Below are 15,556 nucleotides of genomic sequence, written 5' to 3' on the forward strand. Positions count from 1 at the left end.
CATGTCCGTGTCCTGTGGTTTATGTGTCGGCCCTGGGCAGGGTCTAGCCACATAGCCCCTTTGAAGCCCCCCCCACCCCCAACTTCCTATATCTGGGAGTGGGCAGCAGCAGTGGGGAGACAGGGAGGTGGCCTCACTCCCCCCCCCCCCGCCCCCCGCCCTTCCCTCCCTCCCCCAGCCACGCTGGGCTATGTACGGCACGTGCTCACTTTGCTGTTGGGCCCCCCTGATGCTGGGGGCGGGTAACTGCGGCCCTCCATGCTCTGAACCTCCGCAGTGGGGCTTAGGCCAGGATGGGGAGGGTACCCAGCTTTTCCTGGGGAAAACAGAGGGAGCTACAACACCCTAAGAAATTGATAACTAAATGCTAAAAAAGAGCTGCTCCCCACATCCTAGGGACACTCTCCACTCCCCCGTAGTCCAGCGGAAGCTCTGCTCTCCCTTCCGACAGAGGACAGAAAGCTCCCGCTCCCTGGCCACGTCCAGTCCCAGCCGCCCCTCAACCCTTCCCTGGAGCAACCCGCTCTCCCTCGCATTCCCCGTCTTCAGATCACGTCTGCCTTTTCCCCTCAGATGCGGTGTCCTCAGCTGCTAGGAAACCCGCTCTTTTGCCCTAGGGTGCACTGCACCTGGGGACAGCCCAGCATGGCACCTCAGTCCCCATCAGCATGGGTCACGAGGCCCAGGTGGTTCTCCTTGGAGCACGCCGCCTGCCTGCCAGAGCAGGGGCCTCTGGCGTCCTGCTCACCACCACCGGCCTCCGCGCCCACGTTCCTTGACAGCTCCCGGGATAAGAGCGGTGATACACACACACTTCCTCTGAAGCCATAATTAGAAAAGAAAAGTAAGGTATTTTCACGCGGGCAGTGAGACCTGCGAAGGTGTTCCCAGCCCACCCTGGTGGCAGCCTCTCGTGTCATGCAAACAGCCTCTTCTTCCATGAGCAGGTGCCCGGCTGCCCTTCTCCTCCCCAGAAGGCCGGGGAAGTGGAGCTTCCTCCTTCCTCGAGTCAGGGCCGACCTCTCCGCCCGGCCGGGCAGGCGCAGGGCCAGGACCCGGGAGACTTCAGGAGCACGTGAAATTGAAGAAAATGTTTCAATGTATTCTCTTTGTATCTTCATATCCGTGCAGTTGTGAAATGTAATTTTTGAGGAAGGGACCCACAAAAGTCAGAATGTGGCCCAGCCAAAGCCCCCCCGCTTCCCAAGTATCATAATGAACTGCAGAAGCTTGAAAATGTAGGTTTAGGGGTTTGATTTTTTTTTTCTCTCTCTCTTTCTCCAAGGTCTTAAGGCTCCCAGGACCAATTTCTTAGGTGAGGTTTGAGGTTCGGAGGCAACTAGGACAGCTTCGGTAGCCTTCGCAGAACCGATGGTTTCTCCAAGTTCGTGTCTAGGCTGGGGGTCAGCCCTGGGGGCGGAGGGGGGTGGGCTCTGTGACTGTGTGTCTCCCTCAGGGACTTAGCTTTCTCCGCTATGTGAGGAAGTACATTTGCCGACAGCCCGAGCTCGGCAGTCAGTGCTGGAATCGACGAGTCACTGGAGATGGTGATGCTTTTCTCGCGGGCCAGAGGTTTCCTCTGTGCTCTGTGTGGACTCGGCTCCTCTGTGGTTCCCGGTAAACTCTGAGACAATACAGTTCCCAGAACATTAGGCTTGGTGCTGTATAATTAGGACACTAAGCCTCATGATAGAGGGGGGGAAAAAATAAAACGGAAAAAGACAGTGTACCAGGCATTCCGAAATCTAACGCAGATCCTGTTTTTCTGGCTCACTGATTCGACCCATCTGTGACGCACGCAGGCCTCTCTCGGGGGCACAGATGAGAGAAAGCTCAGACACGCAGCCCCAACCACAATGGCCTTTTCACACTGCATTGCCGTCCTCGGCACTGCCCGGCCTGTGGCAGGAACTGTGGACTCTGGACAGGTTTCTGGACTGCGCTGTACTCGGCGAGCGCTGACTCCGCACATCTTGCACCAGCGGGGGATGCCAGCTCCTGGAGCGTGTATCTCAAGAGATAAGCCACCGGCTGCGTGGACTGTGAAGGCTAGAGGCAGACCAGAAACACTCTGTACCACGGTCAAAAAGGGGAGATTCTGCCTGGGGTGGTAGGCAGAGCCCTGGCGGGGAGGAGGCGGCGGGCAGAGGGGGCACCAGGGCCTCTTCCCTGGGGAAGTCCAGCCTCGCGTTGGCCCCATCAGGCGCCATTGTCCCGCCCGCCGGCCCGGCCCTCGGGTCGACAGTTCTGCTGAAAGGGTGGCTCAGCCGCGCTTGCCGCAGAGCTAGTCCCACCACGTGCACGGTGGGCCGGAGGGTCGCCTGCCTTATAGTAGACTTAGGGCTCACGTGACTTAACAAAAAAATCACAGCGACGAAAGTCACCGAAATGCTAACAATGGCTGCCTTTAGGAGAGGGATCATTCGTGTGTCGTTTTCTGCTTTATAGCTCTAGATGTGCTATGTTTTCTTCTTATCATAAACATTCACTCCTTTGTCATGGGGGCGGGGGAAGAGCTAAATTCAAGGGGATGGAGCGTTTCACACACCGTGGCATTCTCGACGAGACTGGATGTTTGCAGCGCAGAGACCCAGGCAAGGAGAGACAAAGTGCACATTCTCTTGCAGACACCTGTCACGCACTGTTCCCTCTCAGCGAGTGGCCTGCTTGGGGGCAGGTCGCACCGCTTAGTTCTTCGGTCCGCAGGGGTGGCCCTGCGAATAGTCACAGCACAAACACCCAGCGAGCACTGCCCGGGTGTCAGCTGCTTCCGTGCGCCTTACTCTGTGAGCGGGACACTGTTCTTACCGTGCCCTGTGCAGCAACCAGAAAACCGAAGCACTCAGGAGCCGGGTCAGTGGCAGCACTGGGACTTGAGCCCAGGTAACACCTGGCTGCTAAACCACCAGGCTCTTCTGCCTCTAGTAGGAGCAGGTGGAGGCAGAAGGCAGGCAAGGTGGGCGGAAGGGGCGGGCCGTACGGGAGGCTGTCGGCGCTGGGTTTGGGCCGCTCCGGCTGGGTCTTGAGCATGGCGTGGCCAGGGAGTCCGGGATGAGCTGGAGCCTCGGCTGTCTTGTCCTTCCTGCTGCAGTGTGCTGGACGTCTTCCCCACTGTGGTCGCCCTGGCTGGAGCCAGCCTGCCCCGAGGCCGACGCTTCGACGGCCTGGATGCCTCCGAGGTGCTCTTTGGTGGGTCGCAGACTGGGCACGAGGTGAGTGGAAATGGTGTGAGCCCCTCCTGGGCTCTCTGCCGCCCGTCGCCCAGAGCCTGGTCATCTTTGTGCACACAGAGCATCCTCGGAAGATGCGCGTAGGTGGCCGCTCCAGGTCCCGTTTAGGAAACCCCGAGGGCCCAGACTGAGGTGCTGCAGCTTTGGGCTTGCACTTCCCTGTGTCCCTTCCTCAGGTGCTCTGACGCATCACCAGGGGATGTCAGGCCCGATGGCCTTTCCCTGTCATTTTTGTGTGTTTTCTTTTTGCCAAAAGGAAGAGGAAGTGGGAGGAGGGAAGGAGGCGGGAAGAACCAGAGCTCCCTTTGTAAGGCCCTGGGAGCACAAGGCTTCTCAGTCAGGGACCCGCACATCAAAGGGTCTATTTATGTCTTTGCCGAGGGTCACATGGAAGTGACTCAAATGCTGCTCAGATGCGCTATGGTGCTTAATGAAGCCATCCTTCCCACGGGGGTGGCCAGGGCAGGCCAGCACACCGGGCCTGAGTGGGCCATCAGTGCTCCTGTGAACACTCCTTAGTTTCTAGGGCTCCCTAGATGATGCCTGGAATGTCCCCAGGAGAAGTACCACTTCTTCCTGGAATATCTGACCTTCTAGAGCTGCAGGCCCTTCCAGGCCGAGCTCTGTTTCTGAGCAGCAGCAAAGCAGGAAGGTGCCTTCCCCCTTCAGGCTGGAAGTTTGCACTATGTGACCCTGGGGGGTTGTCGAGGTGCTTCCGAATGTTTATCACCATGGCTACTAATAGAATGATTGGGGTCACCAGGAAGTGCTTCAAGGACTGTGGTCTCCTTGACGTTGGCGGTGGCCTGTGGAAGCCAGCTCCTTTGCACTAACTTCCGTTCTCAGCGGGGAGGAGCGTTGGCTTTCTCAAGTCTGCAGACTCTCGGAGGCCCCATCCGTGGGGTTTAACAGTTCTTGGTCTAGTGCCCAATGGAGTTGGACCTGGGAATCAGGTAGGAGGACCCAGACAAGCCACAGCACCGTTGGGGGTTTTCATAGTGACATGTGGTGTGTGGTCACGTAGCTGGAGTTGGGCCGATTTTCCGCCTAACAATGCCCCATGGCCCAGATGGAAACAGGCTGCCGCCGATATCTTCACGTGTAAAAGCACGTGGGCGCAGACACCTGTGGGTGTTACCGAAGATGCTTACTATAAGATTATATGGAGTTTGAGGGCAACGTAGGTCGTCGCTGACCCTGAATTTGGCCTCGGTCTTTTCTGGTCAGCCACTAAAGAGACGAGAATAAATCATCTTGAATTTCCTGAAGGAGAGCCAGAAGGTAAACATATGATTGACCATATAGATATATGTAAATACACATGTGTGTATACACAAACATGTATCCACGTGTATACATGTATTTTTTAATAAACACATTTTAATTGTATTCACCCTTTAGACATGTCCCGGGCTGACAAGGCTTCTGACATGAGTTGGGTCAGAAGAAAACCGTGTCAGTTTCAGGAAGCTCAAAGTCACTCCTAGTCATCTCAATACAGCATGCAAATACGTCTCGGCAGTTGGGTTCTTCCCTATTTTGCAAGTGAAGTAACTGAAACTTGAAGAGTTGAAGCAAACTAGAACCATTTACATTTTGGCAGCCATCCCAGGCCCTCTGTTGATTGATTAAAGGCTAATTAGTCCGTTATTGGTTTTCCTGAACAGCGTTCTAACCACTCACTTCACTGACAGCTAGAAACATCACGTCTGTGATGTCCAAGGCCATTCGCGGCTGATGCCATGCTGCAGTTTTGCATCTGCTGAGCTTTCTGCTTCTGATCTTGACGGGGCCTTCTCTAGAGAAAGAGGTCAACCGCAAGGAAGGAGAGGGGAGCCAGGAAGGGGACAGTGACCAGCCTGGCACCAAACGTCCTACTTTGTACTTGCCCGACTCCCACATGGAAGTGGGAGGCTGGAATGTTCCCACTGGTCCAGTCAGATCTCAGTCCCAGGTTGCCACGGCCAACTCGAAAAATCGTCAACAAAGAAAAAGCTCGCTCGATGGCTCTGCCACTGCCCAGCCCAAACCAGTCTGAGGCTGCCGTGGGTCATAAAATGTTTGGCACAGCCCTGGAGGCCATACATTGAGAAGCTGGAGTTTAGTCTCTGGAACGCCCATCGCTTCTGTTAGGGAGGCCCCTAGTGGTGAAAGATGCCATCGGAGTGGCTAGCCGAGGGCTGGCCATTTCTGGAGAAGGCAGGTTGTGCACCCCCCCACCTGATGGGGTGGGAGAGCCTCCTTCTGGGGATGTGGCAGAGTCCCCGGCCTTCAGGGCGTAAGGTAAGGCAATGCTCACGTGCTCAAACACGCAAAACAAAATAAAACCAAGCAAACAGCTAAGCAAGGCAACCAAGAAGGTGCAGCATGTTTTCCGGAAGGTAGTTTTATCTTTGATATTTGGACCAGGCATCCTCTGTAGAGGAAATGTCTTCAGCTGTGATTCATAGGTAAATTTGCCAACCACCTTCCTATGTTGATATAAACAATGTCACTATAATCAATCTGCTCAAAGGAAAAAAAAAAGGCATGTATATATATGAGTTCTCCAAAATCCATCCACGTTTCTGAGAGGGAGCCATCCTCAAATTCGCTTCCTCTTGGACTGTGGAAGTTGCCTCTGGTAACGTCGGGTAAATATCCCAGCCCACACTAAGGCGTTTCTGTTACTGCAACTCAAATACCGTCACTGCTTCGAACCAGCAGACCTTGACTCCTGTCTTCTGGATGTCAGAGTGCATCATAGAACAGAGGACAATAGGTTTTCCAAGTTCTCCCACTTCCTGCCTTCTCCAGAAGGAAACAAAACAGCCTCCTGCGGTGAGAGGCTTGGCTTCCTGCAGGCTTGGAAGAAGTGAGGGTTTTGAGTTACTACTTCTCTTCCTGTTTGGAAGGAGCCTGCCTTCATCACGCTGGCTGGGGAGCTGCAGAGGTTGTCACGAGAGCACCAGAGCTCGGAAGAAGCAGGTGTGGGAGCAGCCCCTCCCTCGGGGGAATCCTCTCGGGGTCAGGAAACTTGGGGGGACAGCTGTTTACAGCTCCAGCAGATGTTTCTCATTTTTTTTTTTTTTTTTTTTTTTTTAGTCCCACGGAAACTTTGAATCACGTAAGCGCCTACCCAGTGATATATATCGGCCGTGATTCATACCAGGGCGGTCTCCAGCTTCCAGCCCAAACCCACCAACCTGGTCACTTGTTTCCCACCAAATCCTGCCCTTGGGAGCCCCAAATGAGGCGTTTCCGTTCTGTAGGGCGAGTCTTTCATTTGTGGCCTGAGGAGGAAGGATTCCCTCGGCCCGAGTGGAGTAGGGTTGAGTCAGGTGAGGACACCATTCGGCGGTTAGGCTGCACCCCGTTCTGGAGAAACTGCACTGAGCTGTCTTCTTGAGGTACCATCTAATGCCATCCTTGCTCAACTAAGAGTTAGGAAATATCGGGGTGCTGAAGAAGCCATTTTCGAAGAGCGCTGAGGAATCTTTGTGAGACATGCAAGTTCCCAGGCCCGGTCTTGAACCCGAGAGGTAGGGCCCAGGCAGGACCGGCCTCCTAGGTGTGTGACCTGTGCAGTTAGTCACCCAGTGGCCCACACTCAGAAGGACCTTTGCTTGGTTTGAAGTGCACGTGCTGTGGCCATCTTGAAATTCTTAATTTTTAGGCACAGTTTCTCTCATTCTCATTTTGCGCCGGACCCTGCAAATTACGTAGCTGGTCCTGAGCCTAGGCGTGTGACCAGAGCTGTAACCCACTCTGATCGACTCACGGCAGCTCCCAGGAGCGGGTGGGTGTGGGCTATAGGCCCGCGTCTGTCGGGGTTCGGGGCAGGGGTGGGGATGGGGGGTGAGGGGTCGGGAGGAGGGGTCACGACAGAGGAATGCTTCCCAGGGGGCCTCTAGCTTGCCTCTCTTAGTCACCCCCGCTGCCACTCTCTCTCTCAGGTGCTGTTTCACCCCAACAGTGGGGCAGCTGGAGAGTACGGAGCCCTGCAGACCGTTCGCCTGGAGCGTTATAAGGCCTTCTTCATCACCGGTGAGTTAGCGAGGTGCGGGCTGCACACCCGGGCGATGTCCCCTGCCCCTCTCCCGCCTGGATGCTCCCCTCCTTCAGGAGGACTCAGCACCCGGGACAGTGCCCCCCTCACCCCCTACGAAGCCTGGGCTTAGCCGACGTTTCCAGCACCCAAAGGCCCAGTGTAGGCCCTCTGCACCCACAACGTGTGGCAAACAGAGTCTTCCTAGTGTTCACCTAAATCTCCAACAAGCTCAGACCTAGTTCAGCACATTGTTTATACAGTTCCTGCTCACTTGAAGAACGTTTCGTTTGTTAAAGAACGAAATTCAACCAAGTACGTTTGAGGATCTAATTGGCTTCGTTAATTTATTCATGAACCATACAGCAACCTACCTCGCAGCCAGAGGGGCACACGGGGTAGGGGTGGGGTGTTTGTCCGAAAATGGAAGGTTTTCGCAGGCAGAAGGGCATGGCAGGGGAGTTATTAGAAAAAGAAGAAAAAGGATTATTTTTAGGGCAGTCGTCTTCATTGGGGGGGGGGGGTGGGGAAGCAATGGCAGGGGTTTTATCCTGCAGATGACCTCACTAGTATTGATCAGGAGCTTCCAGACTGATGGGTTTAAAATTCCGCTCCTGGGAGAGGCCGAAACTGCAGTGAGATTAGTGAGTTTGAATTGGTGACATGACTTAGAGCAAGCGACTCCATTTTGGCCTGTTTTTAAATTTTTTTTTTAATTTTTAATTTTCAACACATTTCATTGTCATGCTTTAGATGCCACTTTGGCAGAACTAGATGGGAGCTTAGAGATATTCGAAAGCGTAATTTACTTGACAATAGACTGTTCCAGAATATAGACTTTAGAGGTCTATTTGGCAAACTGGCAGAAGTCAGCTGCTGGGTTCATCCAGTCTTACACGTATGTTTTTAAATTGTGATGCTGGATCAGGATGGTTCTCAAAATCTTCTGGTAGCTTCTCGCTGCCAACTGAATTCAGACTCCCTCCAGTCCTGGGTCGCTCTATCTTTCTAGTCTTCTCCAAGAGCAAGGGCCCTCTCCCTTGGTTTCCATATTAAAATCCCTCTCAGCTTTTAAGGCCTCAAATCAAATGCCACCTCAATCACAAAAGTCCCTCTGATTTTCCCAGCTGTGTAGGATTTGGAGATCTCTGATATTTATCACATTCTGCCGTATGTCAAATGAACTCAGAAAGAGTCCGGAGGCTTTGCCGGAAATAAATGATAGAGATTTATTTAGGGGGCTTACAGTTTGCAAACACAGCTAGGCAAAAACTCAAAAGTGTTTGAAAGAAGAAAGAAAAGTTGAGTTCTTAGAGCAAAAAGTACGTTCTTGAGAATTATCAGTCCTGCATTCTTAGGCCTAGGATTCATCCACGACCTTGTCAGTCAGATGTCTGTTGGATGTACATGTGAATTCTTGAGGGGGTCATCAGAGGCTTATCTGGAGGTCTGGTATATATGTCCAGATGTATAGCCAGGCGTTGAGGCAGGACCGGAAAGTTCAAAATGTTTAGGTTCCCAGGCAAGTTAGAAAAAGAATAGGATTGTTTCTTCGTGCCTCAGCCTTCATAATGTTAATAATTTTTGCAGCTTGGTTAAAGGGACTCTGTTTCACATAGTCTCTCTCTCTACTCTTTCCTCACACACACGCCAGTCATTTAGGTACATGTTTTATTTCTTCTGGTTTTCAGCTCTTTGAACTCAGAGCTCTGTGAACTCTTTAATCTCTGCCGTCTTGCAGGGCTTGGCACAGTATCTTGCACCTAGTAGGAACCGTGACATTGTTTTTATGAGTGAAAACAAACAAAAAAGCCACCAAAATCTGAGACCCGATGCAGATTCTAATTCGATTCAGTTATTAGAGCTTTCCAAAGAATTATATAATACAGGAAAAAAAAATTTTTTTTTTCCTTATGTGTAAATAAGTGACCCTGAAGAAAATCTGGCATAAAAACAAATTCTGTGAGTTCATAATTTGGGGGATATTAAAAAGGCCACAACAATCTTTGATTCTCCAAACCCTAAAACGCAAACCGGTCAGATAATTGTTATGCTTTCGGATGGAAAGTTCGTAGGTTGCAGTCCTCACGTTACAGTATCTGAGAGGTGTGGTTTCCCCAGGCTGAGTTAATTTCAGAAGTAATACCCCTGCCAGAAAGCCCTCGGCACCACAATATTGGAATCATAAGTGTCACGATGAAGTAACAGGACCGTTTAGAATGATCCCCATTGGACAGGAATTATACACCCCAGGGGACATCTGTCCTCAGGAGTCACTGGACTTCCAGGAGGATAAGGGTGGGGAGGATGAAATCTCAACAGACGGGATGAAAACTGAGTCGGATGAAACAGGGACATGCTCTGATTCTTTCCCCTGCACCCCCTGAAAGTCGGCATCCTAATGACTTAAAACTGGTTTTGGATAAGCTAGATGAAATGGCATCTACTGCACGAGATCAGAGAAAGATGTGTCTCCTTCTATGACAGGATGTGATTTTATGGTCATGAACTAGGAGTGGCCTAAAGAGGCAATCAGTCTGTTTTGGTGTATGGCCTAGAATTAAGGTGGCTTGCTGTTTTTCATTTTCATAAAATTAATTTAAGGTACACTTTACATACAGTGAGAGGCGCAGATCTCAACCATATAATTTGATGAGGTTTTATTAATGTCCATACCTGTGTAAGTGCCTTTTTAATGCTATGAATCATACCAATTTTTAAATATTAAGTCAACTGAATAAAAAATTGGAATTCCCGGATAAATCCCATTTAATCGTGGCTTTTAAAAATACACATTGCTGGATTCGATTTGCTAAGATTTTGTCTATAATTTTCCTTTCTTGTAATGCAAGATCATCTCATCTGCAAATAGAGGTGGTTCTACTTTTTCCTTTTCTGGATGCCTTTTATTTCTTCTTGTCTAATTTCTCTTGCTAGAACCTCTGGTGCAGTGTCGAATAGAGGTGGTGAGAGTGGACGTTCTTATCTTGTTCCTGATCTTAGTGGGGAAGTTTCAATCTTCACCACTAAGTACGATGTTAGCTATGGGGCTGTTTTCTTGGACACCTTTTGCCAGGTTAAGGAAGTTTCTTTCTATTCCTAGTTTGCTGAGTGTTTGTATCATGACAGGGGATTGGATTTCGTTAAGTGTTTTTTCTGCATCTATTAAGATGATCATTTGGGGGTCTATTATTCTATTAATATACATTGTTTTACATTGTTTTTCGTATGTCAAACTAACCTTGCATACTTAGGATAAATCCCACTTGGTCATGGTGTATAATTTTCTTTTACATTCTGCAAGGATCAGTTTGTTAGCCTTTGTTGAGGCTTCATGCAGGTATATTCATAAGAGATGTCGATCTGTGCCTGTCTGGGGTATTTCTGTTATGTCAGCCTATGCCGATTAATATGGCATTTATGGTTTCTCCATGGTTTTTCATGGCTTGATAATGTTTATGTTTATTTTTTATTTATTTTAATTTTTTAATATTTTTTTTTTAGGTGAAGCAACCTTGGATAATGTTTAATTTTAGCACTAAATAATATTCCATTGCGTAGATGTACCGCCGTTTATTGATGCATTCACTCACTGATGGATCTCTTGGTTGCTTCCAGGTTTTCACGGTTATGAATTGTTTTGACAATTACGCTATAAACATCCACATGCACGTCTTTGTGTAAACATGCATTTTAAACCCATTTGGTTAAATACTGAGGAGTATGATTGCTAGACAATATGTGAAGAATATGCTCAGTTTTGTAAGAAACCACCAAAATTGTCTTCCAAAGGGGCTGCACCTTTTTGGATTCCCACTAAGAGTGAGTGGAAGTTCCTGTTGCTCCGCATCCTTGCCAGCATTTGGTGTTATTAGTGTTTTTGATTTTGGCCATTCTCGCAGGTGCGTAGTGGTATCTCGTTGTTTTAATTCGTAACTACCTAATCACATATGACATTAAGCATCCTTTTGTTGCCCTACTTACTAATTGTATAACTACTGTGGTGAGATATCTGCCTAGGTCTTTTGCCTGCTTTTTAGTTGGATTGTTTATATTCTTATTGTTGTTGTTGTTGTTGTTTGGTTTTTTCCAAATGAGTTAGTTCCATTCTAGGCAGTACAGAATTCAGGATGAAACAAAGACCAAAGAATATACTTTGGGTTGGATTTACTCTGACCTCACAGCTAAGTTTGAAATGGCTGAGTGAGAAGAACTAAAGAGATGGACCGCTGCGCGATGATGATGATGATAATGATTTACAAAAGTTTATTCTTAAATGTACAACAGTCTCCAAAACAACACTTCATTAGCTGTAGGTGGCAACGGATGTTAATGGCAAGGAATCCAGATGTTAAAACGGGAATGGAATTAAGGACCACCATTGCCCTAGGAGCAAGGAACTTTTTGCCAGATTTCCTAATTCCATCTGTGACCAGGGGCCCTTCTCTACACCCTTTGCTTTTAGCCACTGAGTTTCTTCTGATTTTCTTTTCGCATCTGCTTGAATGCCTTATCTTCCTTGTCCACCTCCTTGGCCTGTTTATTGGGCTGCTTCCAGGGCTTCTTGCCACCTTTGCAGCCGGACAGGCACCTGCCTCCCTGTCCCCAGACCCTGCCACCAGAATGGTTATTGTTGAGTTTTAAGAGTCCTTCGTATATTTTGAATAACAGTCTTTTATCAGATATGTCTTTTGCAAATATTTTCTTCCAGTTTATGGCTTGTCTTCTCATTCTCTTGATATTGTCTTTACAGGCATTCATCCTGCTTGGAGTTCTCTGAGCTTCCTTTATCTGTGCTTTGGTGTCTGAAATTAATTTGGGGAAAATCTCGGTCATTATTCTTTCATATATTTCCTTTGCTCCTTTCTCTCTTTCTTCTCCTCTGGCATTCCCATTACGCATTTGTTATACTGTTTGTAATTGTCTCACAGTTCTTGGATATTCTATCGTTTTGGGTTTTTTTTTTCGGTCTTCTTTTTTTCTCTTTGCTTTTCAATTTTGGAAGCTTCTTCTGAGAGATCCCCAAGCTCAGATTCTTTCCTCAGCCACGGCCGGTCTAATGAGCATTCTTATTCTTATTTCCGTTACAGTATTTTTGATCACTAGCATTTCTTTTTGATTCTTTCTTTGCATTTCCATCTATGAAATGACTGGCCCTGTGGCGTTTTTAAGTCTCAGACGTGTGCACATTGAGCCTCCAGCGATTCGCCCATCACCGTGGAGGTTTCTCTCCCCCAGGCCTGGTCCCCGGAGGCGTCTGCTCCAGTCTGCTGTGATTTCCTCTGCTCGTCTGTATCTTCAGTCTGGGGGCCAGTGGTTTGCCCCTGTGACCCCACCTCTCTGCCAGATCGCGGAAGAGTTGTTGCTTTTTCAGTCTGTTCAGCTTAATTAGAATGGAGCGATGACGTCCGAGCTCCTTTCATGCCGAACGAGAAACTGCGAGTTTCCTATTTAGTAGTTTTCAGAAACTGGACGTTGTGGATGACGCACTGTCGAGATGCTGACTTCTGCTGGCCAAGGAGTGTTGATTTGCTGCTGTCGTCGTTGTTCTCAACGGGCAGTTAATTATGAGCGGTTTCCCTTATAATTGTGGGGTCTTGGTTTGACACTTTGTTAGGACTGGCTCATTCAGATTGGGTCCTTAACCTGAAGTAAGTACTTTAGTTCTGAGACATGCTCTTTACTCCTAGCATGAACCCTTTGAGACTTCAATGGAGAATATGAAGTGTTTATCGGGCCTTCCTAGCTCACCGGAATTCACACTCTAAACTCCATCCTCCCTGCACTGGGCAGCAGGGAAATGCCTGCTGAGCTGTTCGGACGTCTAGCCGTCGCCAGAACCTGTCTCCTCTGCGTGTGCACAGTTCAGGGGTCACCCAAGGATCTGAAGGGGGGTTATTTGTGGATTTTGAGGTTTCCCCTCTCTGGCTCCCTCCTTCTCAGGATTTTGCCCACCAATTTTCATGTTATTGAAGCCCTGATCTTTGTCCTCTATCATCTCGAGCCAAAGAGACCACAGCCATCTCTTTGGGCCCAGCTGCTGTGTGCGGCACAGACTGGGGGTACCTCCCCAGGGGACAAAACTTAAACACAGACCTAGCCCAGTGTGGCTTCCTTCTGTCAAGGATGGAATCCCTTTGAGTTTCTGCCTGCCTTGCTTATTATCTAGCGACTTCCATTTGCTGTTTTTTAAATATGTTGACTAGAATGCGTAATTGTTATCTACACGAGGGTTAGCTCTGTGCAAGACGCCCCACTCTTCCCTTAAATGGAAGTCTTTACTTTTAAGAAGAGGAGTTGATCCCAACCTTCACTTGACTGGTTGCCAAAGTTCATGTCCCTGCTCTTTACTGTCAGTGAAGAGGAGCCAAATTTGACCCTGAACTCTAGGCAAAGGCATAAGCTCTTACTCCCTGCCGAGCAAGCTGAATCTCAGTCGTGGCAGGAAAACCATTGAGCGGGGCTCCCCAAAGTCTCTGGGATCTACCTCCCATTCTTCTCACTTGATACCTCAAATTTGATTTCTGTCCAGCTTTCTGGGCCAGAAAGCAAGCCACATCCTCAGGAAGCGTGGCTTTGGCCCCCGTAGGTCTGCTTTTACTGAATTGCATGTTGGATTCATACTTTCATCTTGGGGTGAAAGGTGTGATAAGAAGCCATCAGCCGGACCATCCTGATCACGCAGCGCTGTCTTTCATAAGAATGTATGAGGAGCCATTGAAAAAAAATTCTCTCACACCTCAGTGCTGGAAAAAGCTCCTCTTCCCCTGAAGAATCGAATTGAAGTTTCTAATTCATTCAAGTTTGGCTGCTGAGAAGCTCAGAGGCAAAGAAGGTCTTCAGGAACTCCTGTGTTTCCAAGAAATAAGGACATTCTTGAATTGCCTTAATTCCTTTTGTTTATTCGATTATATTGTATTCATTTCTGTCGGATACCTTACCCACTTTTTTGTACAGACAAGGCAGACCACAACGGAAAGGTCGTCTGAATCAGTAACCACCGAGGCTGCCTCCATCACTCTACACATTTGTCACTCTCTTCTGGGACTGCCTTAATAGCCGGGTTCTAACTCATACAAGAATCTCAGCTTCAACCCAGAGCGAAATTACTCACCTCGCCTTTCTACCTAATCACCAAATTGAATATACTTGCTATTGGAGAAATCGATTTTCAAAAGAAGATTGAATTTACTCCCAGAAGGCAGAGATGAGAGATATGTGAATGAACATCCTGCTAGCTCAGAGGTCAAGTCCAAGAAGTTCCAGATCATTCTGGACAACAGGAGCGTCCCGGAATGAGCACATAGGTCCTCATGGTAATTTCTGTGACAGGCGGAGCCATCGTTTGAAGAGTCAAGCCCTGGTGTGCTTGAATTCATTTAGACTCAGTCTCAGTTCTCTTTACGAAGCAGGGCCAGCATTGGGTTTGATGGGGTGTTTGTTGTCACCCTCTCTAGGTGGAGCCAAAGCCTGTGACGGGAGCGTGGGTCCTGAGCAGCACCACGAGCCTCCCCTTATTTTCAATCTGGAAGATGATGTTGCAGAAGCTGTGCCTCTGGAACGAGGCGGTGCCGAATACGAGCGCGTACTGCCCAGGGTCAGAGAGGCGCTTGCCAGCGTCCTTCAAGACGTCGCTCATGACAACATCTCCAGAGTGGACTACACTCGAGACCCCTCGGTAACTCCCTGCTGCAACCCCCAGCGAACTGCCTGCCGCTGCCAGACCACCCCCCAGACCCATGTTTCCACAAGTGGAAATGTCAGGCACTGAGACCAGGCAAGTTCACATCCCAAGTGCAGCCTTACCCTCTTTAGTTATATGCGCTTTGAAAATAAGTCTCGGAATCTTGTTTTGCAGCCGCCACCTTTCATCCCCAACTGTCCCTTCTGCCTTCTGGCTTGAGAGGACAGCTGCACTGAGCTGTAATGGGATGCAAAGGGGCTTCAGAGTCAGACCAGGTTCAAGCCCCAGCTTTTGAACTTGGGCTGTTATAGAACCTAACTTGCAAGCCGATTTTGAAGAGTCAGTAAGGCAATACATGAAAATGCCTGGCTTAGGACCTGACACTTGAAGCAGGGACTTAATATGTCTCTGTCTCTCTGTCTCTCTCTCTCTTTAATGTACCTGGTTTCTCTGGTTATTTTAGCAAGGATTCATTCCAGCTGGTATCGAAAGCATGGCTTTTCCACCTTTAATGCACATAAACCTTTTGCAATCTTGTCAAAGTACAGATTCTGACTCAGTAGGTCTGGGATCCTCCACTTCCAGAACACCTCTGGGGCTTGCCTTGAGTAGGAA

General features: G+C 49.1%; 1 protein-coding gene across 5 annotated transcripts in view; it reads left to right on the forward strand.

Moving 5' to 3' along the window:
• ARSG (arylsulfatase G) overlaps nucleotides 1-15,556 on the forward strand; it is a 109,813-nt gene that overhangs the window by 89,451 nt on the left and 4,806 nt on the right. For 2 of the 5 annotated variants that reach the window (XM_036223782.1, XM_036223783.1), the window contains exons 10-12: nucleotides 3,092-3,212; nucleotides 7,166-7,256; nucleotides 14,715-15,034. In XM_036223782.1, the coding sequence (XP_036079675.1) occupies nucleotides 3,092-3,212; nucleotides 7,166-7,256; nucleotides 14,715-15,028 (526 nt within the window). In that variant the 3' untranslated portion in view covers nucleotides 15,029-15,034. Of the gene's footprint in view, nucleotides 1-3,091; nucleotides 3,213-6,026; nucleotides 6,198-6,314; nucleotides 6,337-7,165; nucleotides 7,257-14,714; nucleotides 15,035-15,556 lie in introns of those variants that run through there. The other 3 variants (XM_036223784.1, XM_036223786.1, XM_036223787.1) reach the window with 3 other exon arrangements.

Source organism: Rousettus aegyptiacus, unplaced genomic scaffold (assembly GCF_014176215.1).
Source record: "Rousettus aegyptiacus isolate mRouAeg1 unplaced genomic scaffold, mRouAeg1.p scaffold_m13_p_6, whole genome shotgun sequence".
Classification (NCBI taxonomy): Eukaryota; Metazoa; Chordata; class Mammalia; order Chiroptera; family Pteropodidae; genus Rousettus; species Rousettus aegyptiacus.